General features: G+C 39.9%; 1 protein-coding gene across 16 annotated transcripts in view; it reads left to right on the forward strand.

Annotated features, from left to right (window-relative positions):
* The window catches only part of ATXN7 (ataxin 7), a 141203-nt gene that overhangs the window by 83535 nt on the left and 42203 nt on the right, over window positions 1-15465 (forward strand). For 15 of the 16 annotated variants that reach the window (XR_012431310.1, XR_012431311.1, XR_012431313.1 and 12 more), the window contains one exon: window positions 6534-6638. The exons of the other annotated variant lie outside the window; for it this stretch is intronic. Coding sequence is in view for 11 of the 15 variants with exons in the window: in XM_045385910.3 (XP_045241845.2) it covers window positions 6534-6638 (105 nt within the window). In the remaining 4 variants the exon portion in view is untranslated. The remainder of the gene's footprint in view (window positions 1-6533; window positions 6639-15465) is intronic. 16 annotated transcript variants of the gene reach the window in all.

The raw sequence follows: 15465 nt of genomic DNA on the forward strand, positions 1-15465 counted from the left end.
CTAAGACTGAATGAAGTAGAGCAACAAGCCAGGTACAGGTCTGGGGGAACTGAGTTCCGGGCAAAAGGAACAGCAAGTACCACGCAGGGTTCTGCAACAAGAGAGTGTGGTGTGCTCCAGGAACAAAACCAAGGCCAGAGTAACCAGATGCAGAGAGGCACGGCCAAGCTGTTCAGGGCTGGTGGGCCAGATCAAGGATCATTGTTTTTATCCTAAGAGCAACTGAAAGCTACAGAAAAGTTCCAAATGCCAGACATTTACTTCATAAACACACAGTGATAGGGTACTTCTCAGGTTCTGTGCTAGGCAAGGCAAAGAGTCTGCTGTCCAGACAGGACTACTGAGGTTTCTATTTGTAAATTTTTATTCATAAACCATAAATCAGTGAGTGAAGGGCTGAAATGGCGGGCATAAAAAGTATGAGTAGGAGCCCAGCAGAGAGGACATTGGGACTAGTTCTTGTTGAACGGTGGGAATTGTAGAAAGAGCAGAGAGAATAGCTTTGTGTGCTGTAGGAGCTGTTCTGGCCAAAGGAAGGAATTGTGGGAGAACTAGACAGGTTCTGAGAATGCCAGGAGACTTGAGGCATAAGCATATTGACTGAGGCTGGAGAGATGGGAGGGACCAGAATGCTGGGGGCTTTGTTGTAGAGAAGTAGGTCCAGAGTCCAAGCCCCACTTTGAAGCCAGTAGGGGTCTTCAAATAGAGAAGTGGCATTATTGCTTTACAAGTTTGTGGGCTCAGGCAGCTGGGAGGAGGAGGCTGGAAGAGGAACAAACTCTGGCCTTATTAGGAGACCTGTTCAGGTGAGTAGAGGCCCCATACCTTGACCTTGGGCACTGGCAGTGGGAGTGGCATAGAGGAGCTGATTGTGGGAGAATACTGGAAATTACCAGGGCTTATGAGTCCAGCATACCTGGGTTTAAACCTTGGCTATGCTATATACCAGTTTGTGAGATTTCAATCCTGTGCGCCTTAGTTTCCTGACCAATACATTAATGACTTTTATCTCATAGGCTGTGGGCAAACATTGAGTGAGCACTAGGGCCAGATGCATTTCTAAGACTTTGGCATGTAGTAGCTCTCTTAGTCTTTCTGTCCTTTGAAGTACCCAGTGAAGTAGATACTATGATCATCACGATTCAATACGTGAAGAAAATGCTGGCCAGGCGCAGTAGGTCACGCTTGTAATCTCAGCACTTTGGGAGGCCAAGGTGGGAGGATCACTTGAGCCCAGGAGCTTGAGACCAGTCTGGGCAACATAGTGAGACCCCTGTCTCTACAAAAAATAAAACAAAATTAGCTGGGCATGGTGGTGCACCCCTGTGATTACTCCTAGCTACTCAGGAGGCTGAGGTGGAAGGATCGTTTGAGCCTGGGAGATTGAGGCTGTGGTGAGCTGTGATTACGCCACTGCACTCCAGCCTGGGCGACAGAAACCTTGTGTCCAAAAAAAAAAAAAAAGTGATATTTGAAGAGATTATATAACTTGCCCAAGGTCACGTTTCTTTTGATCGAGGGAACCAGGATTCAGAGTGATACTGACCCACATTCTTAGCCACTCTGCTTAAAGTGCCAGTGATAGAGAGTAACTAACTAACTGGGGAGGGGGAAGGAACAGCCCTTTGAAGAGGTGACAGCTGAGCTGAGACCTGATGTGTGAGAATACACCAGGCATCTTGTGAAGTGCAAGCATAGAGCCTGGCTGGGGAAAAGATTTCTTTGAGGAGAGAAGGGAGGTCAATGTGCCTGGAGCAGAGTGAGCCAAGGAGAGGGAAGTGGGGAACTAGGGAACAGGATGAGAGGGAAGTGCACGTGTATCTGGGGGCTTTGGGGGCCAGGGTAAGGGCTGGAGTTTTATTCCAAGAGGAGTAGAAAGCCACTAGAGAATTTTAAACAGAGGAGTGGTGTGATCTGGTGGGGAATTTTAAAGAATCAGTCTGGCAGCCTTGTGGAAAGGATTGTAGACTACTTAGGGGACTTCTTCCAGAGTTCATTGAAAGGGTGCTGGTGGCAGGCCCAATAGTGGTGGCCATGGCAGTGGAGAGAAGTGGATGGAGGTTTTAGAATAGAACTTACTGGGTCTGCTAGTGGCCTGAATGTGATGAGGGACAAGAGAGTTGGAGATGACACCTGGGCTTTTAGTTTGAGCTGTTGGAGGATGAATAGTATCATTTACCCAAAATGGGGAAGGTTGTTGGGTGAGGAGCAGAGAAGGGTCAAGAGTGAAGTTTTGGACATGCTTGTTCTGTTTGAAATGTATATTAAGACGTCTAGATGGCAATGTCTAGTAGGCAGCCTGGTACGTGAAACTAGACAGAGCTTGGGAGCAGTCTGGGCTGGAGATAGAAACGTGGGAGTGGCATGTGGAAGTTTGAGATGCATGGGAAAAGGGAGACACGCAGGGTAGTGGGCAGGTTAAATGCTTTGCAATACCATTCAGGTTTTCTTGTTATTGAACAAAGTCCTGAAAATAGAGATAGCAACACCAAAGTAAATACTTTCACCACGGTTTGCAGTATGGTTTCTAGCAGAGAGACTTCATTCTGCATGTGACTGAAGTTTCCACATACATGTGCTCAGGTGTCCTTGTGCTTAAACCTAATCCTCCCTAGTATGCTGGCCTGGGGTCTCCAAAGTACATGATGGCCTAGATGTGGGTGCTGGCCCACTCACTAATTGGAACATAGGGGTGACCTAAATCCTGAGAAAGATTTAGGGCTTACACAACAATAAAATCCATTCTTTCAAATTAGTTTAGAATCCATTAATTCAATTACAATTTTTAAATTGTATGTTCAAGTACATAATTAATGGCCCAAGTTGTATATTACAAGTGTATTTTGTAAACTTTCTAATTGAATAATGAACTCATTTTTATTTGATATTTTTATTTTCTGTTGTAAATCAAGCTTTTCATAGCATTTGAGCAAGATCCCTATGTTAATTTGCAGATGGGTTGATTGTGAATTTATGCTTTAAAATATTTAGGAACATACATACTGTCCCTCACACACACATTATTTCATTTCTGTTGCCACAACATTCCACACTCTGTTCCTGTTGCTAAGGCCCCTGGAATGTCCCAGTGCAGAAAAAGGATATAGAACTCCTTTTTTTTTTTTCTGAAGAAGACATTTTATTTAAATTATTTTGTATCCTCTAGTTAACTTCCAAATATGGATATCTGAAAGTAAAGAATTCAGAAAGCTAAAATTAAAGTTGCTTTATGTTTTAATAAAAGGAGCTCAATTTCTTTTTCTTTTTTTGAGACAGAGTCTCACTCTTTCACCCAGGCTGGAATACAGTGGCATGATCTTGGCTCACAGCAACCTCCACCTCCCAGGTTCAAGTGATTCTCCCGCCTCAGCCTCCTGAGTAGCTGGGGTTACAGGCGCCTGCCACTACACCCAACTAATTTCTGTATTTTTAGTAGAGACAGGGTTTACCATGTTGGCCAGGCTGGTCTCGAACTCCTGACCTCAGGTAATCTGCCTTCCTCGGCCTCCCAAAGTGCTGGAATTACAGGCGTGAGCCACTGCACCGGGCCCAAGGAACTGCATTTCATAGGGTAGAATGAACTGGGTTTAAGTATACCATGTTTCTTTCCACAGAGGGAGCATGTGTGTGCATGCTTTTTAGAGAAATTCAGTATGCTCATGAGAAATTAAGAACCGAGTTTTCCTGTCACACAAACGAGAGTCCTGGTTATGCTACTTTCTTGCTGAGTGATATTAACTAAGTTTGTTTCTCCATAAGTAAAATGGGGATTATTTTGTAGGGTTATTATTAGAAATAAATGGGAAAAACCATATAAGAACTGCTTGGCATAGGGCCTGGCACATAGTAGTCTCTCAATAAATGTCAGCTGTTTATCATCAGTTGCAGTTGATCTTAAGTTATTGAGGAAATAGACATTTTTACAGAAGTATAGATTCTTGGTTCCTTACAGGATAACCCCTACCTTTTTAGTTTTACTAGTCATAAGTCTCAGAAAAGGATCAAAGGAACCAGGGCAAAAAAGAATAATATTGTAATGATAAACATCATGTGACAAATTGAATTCTTATTTGAAAGGATCAGTTTAGATTTTTATTTCTCTTAGTTGCTTTATTTTTTAAGGGGTAGAGGGTTAGTCCGCAGAAGAATCTGGTATCTGGCAAAGTGATCTATTTTAAGTAACATTGCTTTATATTCAGAACTGAGGGAAATCAGAGACCACCAGCAACGCATTGCAGAGACCTAAAACTAAACTAAGACTGTTTATTTACTGCTATTTTAATTGCTATATAATAATAAAACGAATTGAGTTGATTTCATTAATGAAATTGTTCATTTGATATCTATCTTACACTTTTCAGTTGTAAATTATGAATGTTATACCAGTTCTGTAATTTAGATGTATCAGAGGCATTTAGCACAAAAGCGTATGGAACTTAACGGTAAACTACTTTAAATTTTATTTTTCAGAATGAAATGTCATGTCAAGAAACTGTAATCTTGGGTGACTTATTACAAGTATATCATTGCATAGATATAACCTTTCCCCTTCTCCCACATGTACTATATTTAACTCAATGTGGGCAGGCTTTCAAGGAAAATAGCATATTGTTTGGCTCTTACTTTTTATTAAATAAGCATAGTCACAGAAGTCTGTAGTCTACTGGAAGCTTCATATCTAATCAGTTTATACCGTCAAAGATGGTCAGCCCTGACATTCCATTTTATTGACATTGGAATCTGGAAGGAATCTCTAAATATCATTATTCCTCTGGTCTGCAAGAGGTAAGAAATCCAAGCCACATTATAAGTCAGAATTGAATTCCAGCTGTTGACCTTAGACAAAGTACTTTACCTGTCTGTGAGTCAGTTTTCTCTTCTTTAGAGGAGGGATATAATGGTATCTACCTAGGTAGTTGTGAGGATAAAATGAAATAGTAGCACGTAAAAACTACTCGGTGCTGCAGGTACATCCCCAAATCATGCTGGACTCTATATTTCAGATTATAGCTAGCTATCTGTGCAATTCAGTGTAATAGAAACTGTTGAAGAAAATTCAAGCTATAGCCATGTGTAGATACTAGATCAGTAATTTGATATTTTAGAGATTATCATCACTTGACATCTCCTTAGGGAATTTTCTTCTCCCTTTAAAACCACCAGGATCTCCCAGGCTGGAGAAAGTGTGAAATTAAATCTTCATAGGAAAGAAAGCAGATGCTAATCAGCTTCTTGGATCTTCCCCCTTGTCCTTTAAACTTGGTATTTGATCTACTAAAACATTTGCTTAAATTGAAGTGTGCTAATTATCCATTTACTGCAGATACTCTAAATAGTGAATATGGTGTAAAATGCTTGTTTAAAATCCACTGATTTTGAAATACTTAAAAAGTTAGATTCTGGATCTAAACTTTTAGCTCTGTTCCCCAAATTGTTGTTCATAATTAATTGTTCATAGTTGAGATGTTTTAGTTAACCATATTTACCAGGTATCAAGTTACTTTCAGTTTTCATGTATATGCATATAGTTTTGTTTTACTTTTGCGTTTAATTAAGTTGCTGTCTTAACTGTTAAAACACACAGTTCATATCCTATCCTATTTTGGTAACCAAACTGATTAATGTATGAAATGCTGTTTGTACTAAAGTTCAATCTGTCTTTCTGGTGGCATCAGTATGTAAGCAAAAGGACTAGAGGTTGCTATGACTTGGAAAAAATATATGAAAATAATTTTCATTATATGACATGCTGGCAAACCAATTTTACTCCTCTCTGAAATCTCTACTCCCTTTCTTAATTGTTCCGCAGAACCCAGGAACCAAATAGCTAGAATAGAATGCACAGTTAAACAAATAAAAGCATTAGATGGTACAGCTTTGTGAACGAAGCATTTTATATGGTTGCAGATTCTTTCCCTTAACTCTTGGTAGAGTTCATCTAATGTTGCCTTATTGTACGAATGTATTCATTGTTTGCATTTTAAAAGATTGTCTGTTTCACCTCATAATAATTATTTTTGGCGCACTTTAACCCTTTTTAAAGTGTCTGTGTAAGCCTGATTTGATTTCTATTTAATAGTGGTGGTGCACCACATCAGTTCATTTGTCCTGGTACGCTTTATAATAGGCAACTCCTTTAGAAAGTATTGTTTCCTGGCAATCACGCCTGTAATCTCAGCGCTTTGGGAGGCGGAGGTGGGCAGATCACGAGGTCAGGAGATCGAGACCATCCTAGCTAACATGGTGAAACCCCGTCTCTACCAAAAAAAAAAAAAAATACAAAATACAAAAAATAAGCCGGGCGTAGTGGCGGGCGCCTGTAGTCCTAGCTACTCCGGAGGCTGAGGCAGGAGAATGACATGAACCCGGGAGGCGGAGCTTGCTGTGAGTCGAGATTGTGCCACTGCACTCCAACCTGGATGACAGAGCAAGACTCCATCTCAAAAAAAAATAAAAGAAAGTATTGTTTCCCAAAATGGTTTTATATCAATCAGAACCAGATGAGTGAGTGATGCTCTGTTTCTCTGTTGCAGACATGCCAATATTTGGTTTCTGTCCTGCCCATGATGATTTCTACTTGGTGGTGTGTAACGACTGTAATCAGGTTGTCAAACCGCAGGCATTTCAATCACATTATGGTAAGTGCTTAACCATTTAAAAAATTGTTATTAGAAGATAAAAGGTAAAGCAAGATTAAACTAAGGAACAGTGATGGCATGCATAGGGCATAATGTCCCTCCCCCACCAGGAGGTAGACTTTTTAATTCACTGAATGGGTTAATAACAACCCATTGTTGTTGGATATTTTTAAATTTTTATTAAAAGTGATATGAATGTTTTGGCTTTTATTGAAACTAGAGAAAGTATAGTTTATAAAATCTCTTGTAAAATGTTACATCAGTATAGTTACCAGTTTGTTTCCTTCTAGAGCCCCTGGTTGTGTATTCAGTGGATTTTAAAATTATATATTACACTCACAGTATGGCTACATGGGCTTTTTATTTTTATTTTTATTTATTTATTTTTTTTTTAAGGAAATGTGATTTTGAAACTTCTCAGTTCAATAGTTCTAAATTTTGGGTGTTAATTGTTGAAGAGTCCAAATACAGTTGTTTGGCATTGTCATAATGCCTTTACAGTGTTTAAGATAAGATTCTGATTCTAAAAACCTTGATTTTCTGCCCAGTTTTGCTCAATAGCAAATCATAAGTATTTGAATACCTACCTTGTTTCAGGCATTGAGTATGTAGTATGATTCTTACTGCCACAGAGTTTACAGTCTAACTGGAGAGGCAGGCAAAACGAACTAGATACACTTTAAAAATAACTATAGGTTTTTTCCTCATTGCTCTTACTACTACAAATGCAAGCCTTGCAATAGAGAGTGACAATGGGGTTCTTCTATAGATAGAGTGTTTAAAGAAAGCATCTTAGGAGGTGACACTGGAGCTGAGTCCTAAATGATAAGAAGGAGCAACTCGGGCAGCGATCTAGAATAAGAGCGTTTGATGCAGAGGGAACAGCCAGCACACAGACCTGAAGAAGGCCTGTGTGGCTGAAGGGTATTTAGTATTTAGTGAAGGGAGGTAGAAACTGGAGGAATCCAGCATTATAAGCAGGAACCTGATCATTCATAGGCCAGGCTAAGAAGCAGCTTGGGCGCACCGGAGGATTTATGTAAGAGAGTAACACAGTCCTATTTCAGTGGTTGATTTGCTGAGAATAAATTCTGGGAGAAGGGCAGAAGCAGGGAGAATAGTTAAGAGGCAAGAGATGACATTGGACTGAGAGTAAGATCTGGCAGTAGAGCTAGGAAGACTGCATAGCTTTGAAATACTTTTGTTGTTTTTGTTTTGTTTTGTTTTGTTCTTTTTTTGAGACAGTGTCTCACTCTCTCGCCCACGTTGGAGTGCAGTGGTGCGATCTCAGTTCATTGCAACCTCCGCCTCCCAGATTCAAGCAATTCCCTTGCCTCAGCCTTCCTAGTAGCTGAGACTACAGGCGCCCGCCACCACGCCCAGCTAATTTTTGTATTTTTAGTAGAGACAGGGTTTCACCATGTTGTCCAGGCTGGTCTCAAACTCCTGACCTCAAGTGATCCACCTGCCTCTGCCTCCTAAAGTGCTGGGATTACAGGCATGAGCCACTGCGCTCAGCCAAGAAACATTTTAAAGTTAGAATTTACCGATCTTGCTGTTGAGACTGCTGTTGTTGGATTAAGAGTCACACCATCATAAGCAACATTCCACCGTTTTTTTCAAGGAATAAATCCTCTATTTAACCATAAAAAGATCATTTGAGTTCCTGCTTCTAGAAGAAGCGCTGGGGTAGGCACTAGAGTGGGTACAGAGGTGGATAAGATGTCATTTCCCTGCTTCTGACTTGTGGACAATACAGACAATATTTTGGAAAAATCACTTGTAATCCACTAAAATGGGAGGTGTGTCAATGGGGACAGACAGAGCTGCCACATATGGCTACACAGTTTGTGCACTGAACAGCCGTATTTGGTGGCCCCAGGTTGGCAACAAGGTTGACGTGAGCAAGCACAGGAGCAGGAAATTCCAGGCTCTCTGGGATGTGCTGCGTGAGTCACCATTGGCCAGAATTGATGTACCCACCTGTGGATGAGTGAAGCTCAAAGGCAGGCGGGGACTAGCTCACAGGGCATCAGTGCCCATGAGTCCCCTGCTCTGGACGTCTCAGTGAGGACCTGTTGCAGATTTTTTAGAACCAAAGTGATGTGACTTAGTGGTGCCCCAGAGAATTGATGGGTAGAGTGGATTCCTTAGGCAGAAGGAGGATCTCTTGGTCCCCTCTTCTAGGAGTATTTTATTCACTGGTTACAGCATATTTATATGAATTTTTTTTTTTAATCTTCTCGTTTCCCCTCTTAGAATGTCAGTGTATGGGTAGGAAAAAGTGTTTTTTTTTGTTTGTTTTTTTTTTTTAGACAGAGTCTTGCTTTGTCGCTCAGGCTGGAGTGCAGTGGCGTGATCTTGGCTGGCTGCAACCTCTGCCTCCTGGGTTCAAGCAATTATCCTGCCTCAGCCTCCTGAGTAGCTGGGATTACAGGTGCATGCCACTATGCCCGGCTGATTTTTGTATTTTGGGTAGAAATGGGGTTTCACCATGTTGGCCAGGCTGATCTGGAACTCCTGACCTCAAGTGATTCGCCCGCCTCGCCTTCCCAAAGTACAGAGAATATGGGCATGAGCTACTACTCCCAGCCAGGAAAGTATCTTAAAATCACATTTTTCTGTCTTTCTCCTTTCCTGCCTTTCAGTCCCTCGCACAATATCTCCTAGTAAGATACTTGTTGAATAATAAAGGGTTGGTGTTAACTTCAAACATGTAAATGGAAAAGTGTGAATGCACTCCAGGGTCTCCTGTGGTTTGGCAGGAGGTGTGACTGACAAAGTCACTAGGTGGGAGGCTGAGGTGACAAGGGAAGTATTAAAGATATGAGAGAGGAGAGTTCCTGGCAGAAAGATGAGGGCCAAGTGCTCTGAGGGAGTTATTCTGCCGGGAAATGTGTAAGGAGTGCCCTCTTTGAATCAGCAGTAGAGGAGATGGCTGCTGGTGGAATTGACAAGAGGTTTAGGGTGAATGTGGGTTTGGGAGAGTAACTGCATGAAGTAGAGGGAGGTACCATGTGGTGGCCCTGGAGGGACTTCCTGGAGGAAAGGAGAGGTGGACAGGGTTCCCAGGACCAACAACCTTTACCGGTGCTGCCACAGTCTCTTCTATCTTTTGGGGACAGGGGTTGTGACAGGAAAGATTATTTTTGGAACATTTTCTTTTTTGTTGAAATTTTTAGAAAGCCAGTTGTTGCATTATTGTTTTCCATAGTTAACAAAAAACAGTTTTCAAATTCAGAATCTTTCAGAGTGACTGTTGTAGTTTATTTAGCTGCCAAAACAGGGATGGTACTTTCTTTCAGTGATATTGGCGAAAATGTGTTGGTAGTCTTCTGTGAATTCATATATTGCTGTTATCTGTCTGTGACTTTTATGAACAAATAAATAGTTGCTACAAACTCCAGCAGGCAGTTCCTTTAAAACCACTGCTACCAGGACAAGAAAACATGCTACAGTGGCAGCAAGTCTTGTAAAGTCAGTCAGTGCTGGTGGTAAAAGTATTCTGAATTGGTGAGCAGCTATTATTCAGAGTAGTTAAGAAGCCATGTACTTTTTTGCTAGCCAAGCTGCAGTTTGAGGAGTTAACAATTAACCAGGATTTCCATTTGAGCAATGATGGTGAATGATTGTGGTGCCATTTTGGCATTTCCAGTTTTTCAGTCTGATTGCTCTCATAGCATAGTTTGCTTTCTTGGAAACTACATAGTAATACCATGATTTCTTGATGTTATTTTAATGTTTTAAAATACTCCAGTGTGCCTCATATTTCTCTTCAGTTACTTAGTATTTTTAGGAGTAAGCTGTGAAACCCCATCTCTACCAAAAATACAAAAAATAAGCCGGGCGTGGTGGCGTGCACCTATAGTCCTAGCTACCTGGGAGGCTGAGGCAGGATAATGGCTTGAACCTGGGAGGCGGAGCTTGCAGTGAGCCGAGATTGTGCCACTGCACTCCAGCCTGGGTGACAGAGCAAGACTCCATCTCAAAAAAAAAAAAGAGTCAGGTGTTTCTTACTGCTAATTTCAGATTTAAAAATATAATTCAAATCAGTGGATCCCAAACCTGCTGTGCATCTGAATCAGAGGAGCTTTCTAAGTGAGCAGCTTCCAAAGGCCCGCTCCAGATGCTCTGCATGGGAATTTCAGGGATAGAACCCAGGATCTGCATTCTAAACAGCTCCCTGGGCTGATTCTGACACACTGGCTGGCTGGAATGCATTGCTTTCACAGATGCAGATACAGTCCACTCTGGTGGAGCTGCTGCTTGGTACACACAGTGGCTAACATATAGTGACTGACACAGATTGCCGCTCAGAGATTCATTGAGCCAACCAGAATGGCAGGAAGGGAGGCCCCTACTTTTTAAAATATCTGTATTATGTTCTGGAAATGTCACATTAATTGCCAAAAAACTTTTGAGTAGGAGGAAGCATTGAGAGATGGTGACGTTCCTAGGGTCAGAAGCCCCATTCTTTTGAGGTGGGAATCTTAAGTTCTTCAGTTAGTTTAGTGATAAGTGTGTTGGTTCTATACTAGCTACTGAATAGTATAAACTGTGTAGTACTACTTACATGCATTTGCTCTGGCTCTGAATGGTGGGATTAGCCTAGGGTTAGCAGATGACTTGTGGGGTGCTTTTGAGGCTGTATACTGAGAGAGCTTCCAGGAATTCCTATTTTGTGCTCTCCAGCTTCACTGAGTTTGCTTATGAAGAATACTTTAATATTTCTCTTTTATGCAGACACAGGGGTGATATTACCTAGGAGAAATAGATGAATGATGTTTAGTCCGCTTGGACAAGTACCACATTTAGAATCTCTGTGATTAATTGAAACCCTACTCAGATGTCGGCTGTTGAAGTATTTGCCTCAGATTAGTTAGGCTGATCCACTTGTTCACCTTTTGGCTCAGCTTGACTCTCTAAGCATGGCCTCGGTGGTGACATATGGAGCAGCCACCTTTTCCCAACCTTAATCAAATTCTGGCTTTATTATCTGCTGACTTAATTCCACTTAGTATTTTTCTTTAAATCAAACCACTTTTATTTAAATAAATCAATTTACAAGGAAAATCTTACTAGAACAATAAAGGGGGAAACTAGTGTTGCCTGCTATAAGAAATAGTAAATGTGAAAATGAATGCTGTGAAAAGAAGATTATTTAATTTTATGTTGATGCTTTTGCCAGTGCTGGCTCTGAGCCTGAAGCTTGCTCTCTTTGTTAAAATGGAGACTAGCACATTTTAGGCAAGTATTGTCCACACAGCAGTGCGATATTATCAGGAAAATGGAAAGAAATTGGAAAGGGAGTAAGTTTTCGCTTGTCATTTGATGTTATTAATATTAGAGAGTGATGCCTACTCCATATTGTTTGGAAATACCAGCTCAAGTTCTTGAATTTTGCTACCTCATATGTTTAAAGAGCTATCTACTGAGGCCAGCCTTAGCCCTAGGAAATAACAGACCTTGAAGACAGAATTTTGGAATCTCATGTTGATCTGTAAAAAGACCACGTAAGACAAATACCCTTTGTCATCTATCGATATGTTATATATTGAGCCACTACTGATCACTGTGAATGGTATGTAAGTCTGTTGGTGAGGCTTCAGTGTAAAACATCTGCCTTTCTCAGACTGTTCACAAACAGAAGTGTCATAAATCTGACTTTTTCATGACTTAATGAATATAGCTTTAGTAGAAACACTCCTGTGATCTTACAGCTTTCTCTCCTTGCAGATATTACAAATCCTGTAAAATTAATAGCCACACACATTGCTTGGACTTAATGTTCCTTGGTGTGCATTGAGGTGGTTTGGATTCTTTTAGATGCTAGCATAAATTATATTTTCTAAAATGTCATTTTCATCAGGATGAGCAAATTACTCATATATTCATATGAGAAATTACTTGTACTTTTTTGAGCTAAGTAATTGGTTTCAAAGAATGTTAGTACTATAAGAGAAAAATGAATTTTTACTCTGAGATCCGATGGACTGCTTCTGGCAAAAATGCTGGTTCTCATTGTTGACAACATTTTACATAGTTCTGACCAGCAGTTGCCATCGTATAATTATCTTGCATCACAAAGCAGAGGTTTTACCATTTAATATAGAACACTTCCCTCCCCTTTTGCTCTCTGATTAACTTAGACCTGGAAAGTAACAGGTTCAGATGTTTTTTAACGTGTCATTTTTTTTTTTTTTTTTTAGCTAATAACTGTTTTTGATAAGGAAAGAAACTTTTTTTCTCATAAGTATACTAAATTTAAGTCCACTGACTAATGATAACTTTTAATAGTACCTGGTGATTTACAGAGAATTTTTGCATGTACTGTCTTATTTCCTGTTCTTAACAATCCACTGAATGGATTTTATGCTTAAAGATCAAACTCGTAAATTAAATTTCATTCACACAGATAAAATATAGCAACTAGGCCATCTTTTCTGCCTACTAACATTGATTTATTTTGCATGATAAGGATGTATAGAGTTAAAAGAAAATTCAGAGACAGTATGAATTGCATGTGTCACAAAGCTATCATTAGCGACAGATGTTCTAGCTGAAGTAGAATTTTAAGTTTGCTTCAAGAAGCTGGATCAGTATTGTAAACCTGTTACCTCGGAACATTTGGTAATTCAAAGATATAGTGATGGTAGGTAGATAATTGATTTAGCATAGTCATTGAATTTCTCTTCTGCCTGTTCTACTTTATTTAATTCTAAATCATAGTAGCTATCTAAAACCAAACTCCTCCTCTTTTTGTATGAGACTCGTAACATTTTGTAGCTTCTTTAGAGAATTGACTGACATGTTTATTTCTGTCAGTATAAAGACTGAAATGTGTTGCGGAGCAAAAAAAAAATTACTTCACTCTTTTGCTTGGAAGACATGTACCAGGTCTTTCTCCAGCAGTCTGGGGATGAGCTGGGGATGGGAGCTAACCAAAACAGGCACATGAAAACATGAATGATGTCAAGGTGGGAATTAGTTTAACTCTGGAAGGAAATTCCAGGTTGACCTTTTGCCCTAAACTTCTTGTCACTAAGTAACCATTTTTGGATAAAGAAAGAAAATGTTTTTTCTTTCACTTGTCATTTGTTGCTATTAATATTAGAGAGTGATAGTGTAACATACAGTGTATTCATTTTTTCTTTGCTACAAGTGAAAGAATGCTAATTAAATTTTTCAGATAACTGAAGTAGCATTAGATAAAGGTTTATTCTCTCTCAGCTAATATAAATTTATCTTTTTTCTCTAGTTGTATTATAAGCAGATATATTTAAAATAAAGTTATGACATTTGTAGGAGCAACATTTTAATTTCTAATTATAAAATGAACTTATTTTTCCTCCTACTGATATCTGTGCTCTTATGAATGTCTATGCCTTTGGGACTGCTTTAAAAAGGAATTAAACTCACAATAGTATTACTCATGCATTTAACAAAATTTATTGGGTGCCTAATATATGCTAGGCATTGCCCTCTACTGAGGTAGAAAAGCAGTGTCTGTGATTTCATGCACCTTAGAGGAGAGAGAAAAATGAAATTGTGTGAAATCAGATTATTTCAGGTAGTGATAAATGCTAGGAATAATGTGAGAGAACATGACTGGGGCAGACCACTTTAGGTAAGGCTAGTTAAAGAAAGTCTGTCTCTGGAGTTGATGTTTAAACTCAGTGATGAAAGAGAGCCAGCCCATTTGAAGATGTAAAGGACAAGTGCTTCACATAGAGGAAATATCAAGTGCAGAGGTCCTTAGATGGAAGTGGTCTTGGCAGAAAGGCCAGTGAGGAGACCGAAGGACAGTGTGCAAGGAGGAAAGGGGTCCAAGTTGAAACTGGAGAAAGTGGTTCTAGGACCAGATGACACTGGACCCTGCAAGCCATGAGAAGAATCAGGATTGGACGGTGTAAGTTGCTGGAGTATTTTGGCCAGGAAGTGTTTGATCACATGGTTGCTGTATGGAACACAGGGGACAAATGTGGAACCAGGGAGACCAGTTAGTGAGCTGTTTCGTACTGGTTAAGGTGAGAGCTGGATCAGGAGAGAAAGCTTAGATTAGGATTGTAGCAGCAGGGGCAGAGAAGTGTGAACAGAATTAAAATCTGCATCGGAAGTATAAAGCCAGCAGGGCTTGCTGATGGATTGGGAAAGGAAGGGAGGAGGAATGACTCATGGGGTTTTTGGCTCAAGCAGCTGGATGAATTTACTTGCGCTTATGGATCAGGAGGTTGTTCTTTCAGTTTGTATATGGGCATTTATTTTTAATGAGGTGCATTGACCTGAATGAAAAGTGTTGATATATTATGTTAAGTCTTTAGGCATTTTCTAAAGATTATAGAAGAAAGTAATTATTGCAGTGATGCCAAGTTGGGGGGTCATTTTTTCTTTTCAGTTTTTTAATGTTATTGTAATCTAGTCATATAAGCCAGAAAACAAAAGAAAATGTGTGCACTTTCCTGGGACTTCTCATGTATTCGTTGGGTAGTTGTGAAAATTTATTGACTAACAAACCACTATCTTTCGATTTGTTTTTAATTATTAAAATAAAATACATTGTAAAAGAAAGTAAACAACCAGAGGATAAGTATGCAATCAGAATGAACAAAGCTCCTTCATCTTACTTTTCAGGGGTACAGTTTGACATATACTCTTGGAGGGTTCCTAGAACCTGGACAAAGGAATATTTACCAGTATATTTTTTCCCCTCACGTATTAAAAAGAGTAGATTCAGTGTGAATTCACGTTTTTAACTTAATAATCTATCTAAAATATTTTTTCAGGTTAATACATACTGTTCTGCTGTAGTCTTTTTAAGGACTGCCTG

Source organism: Macaca fascicularis, chromosome 2 (assembly GCF_037993035.2).
Source record: "Macaca fascicularis isolate 582-1 chromosome 2, T2T-MFA8v1.1".
Lineage (NCBI taxonomy): Eukaryota > Metazoa > Chordata > Mammalia > Primates > Cercopithecidae > Macaca > Macaca fascicularis.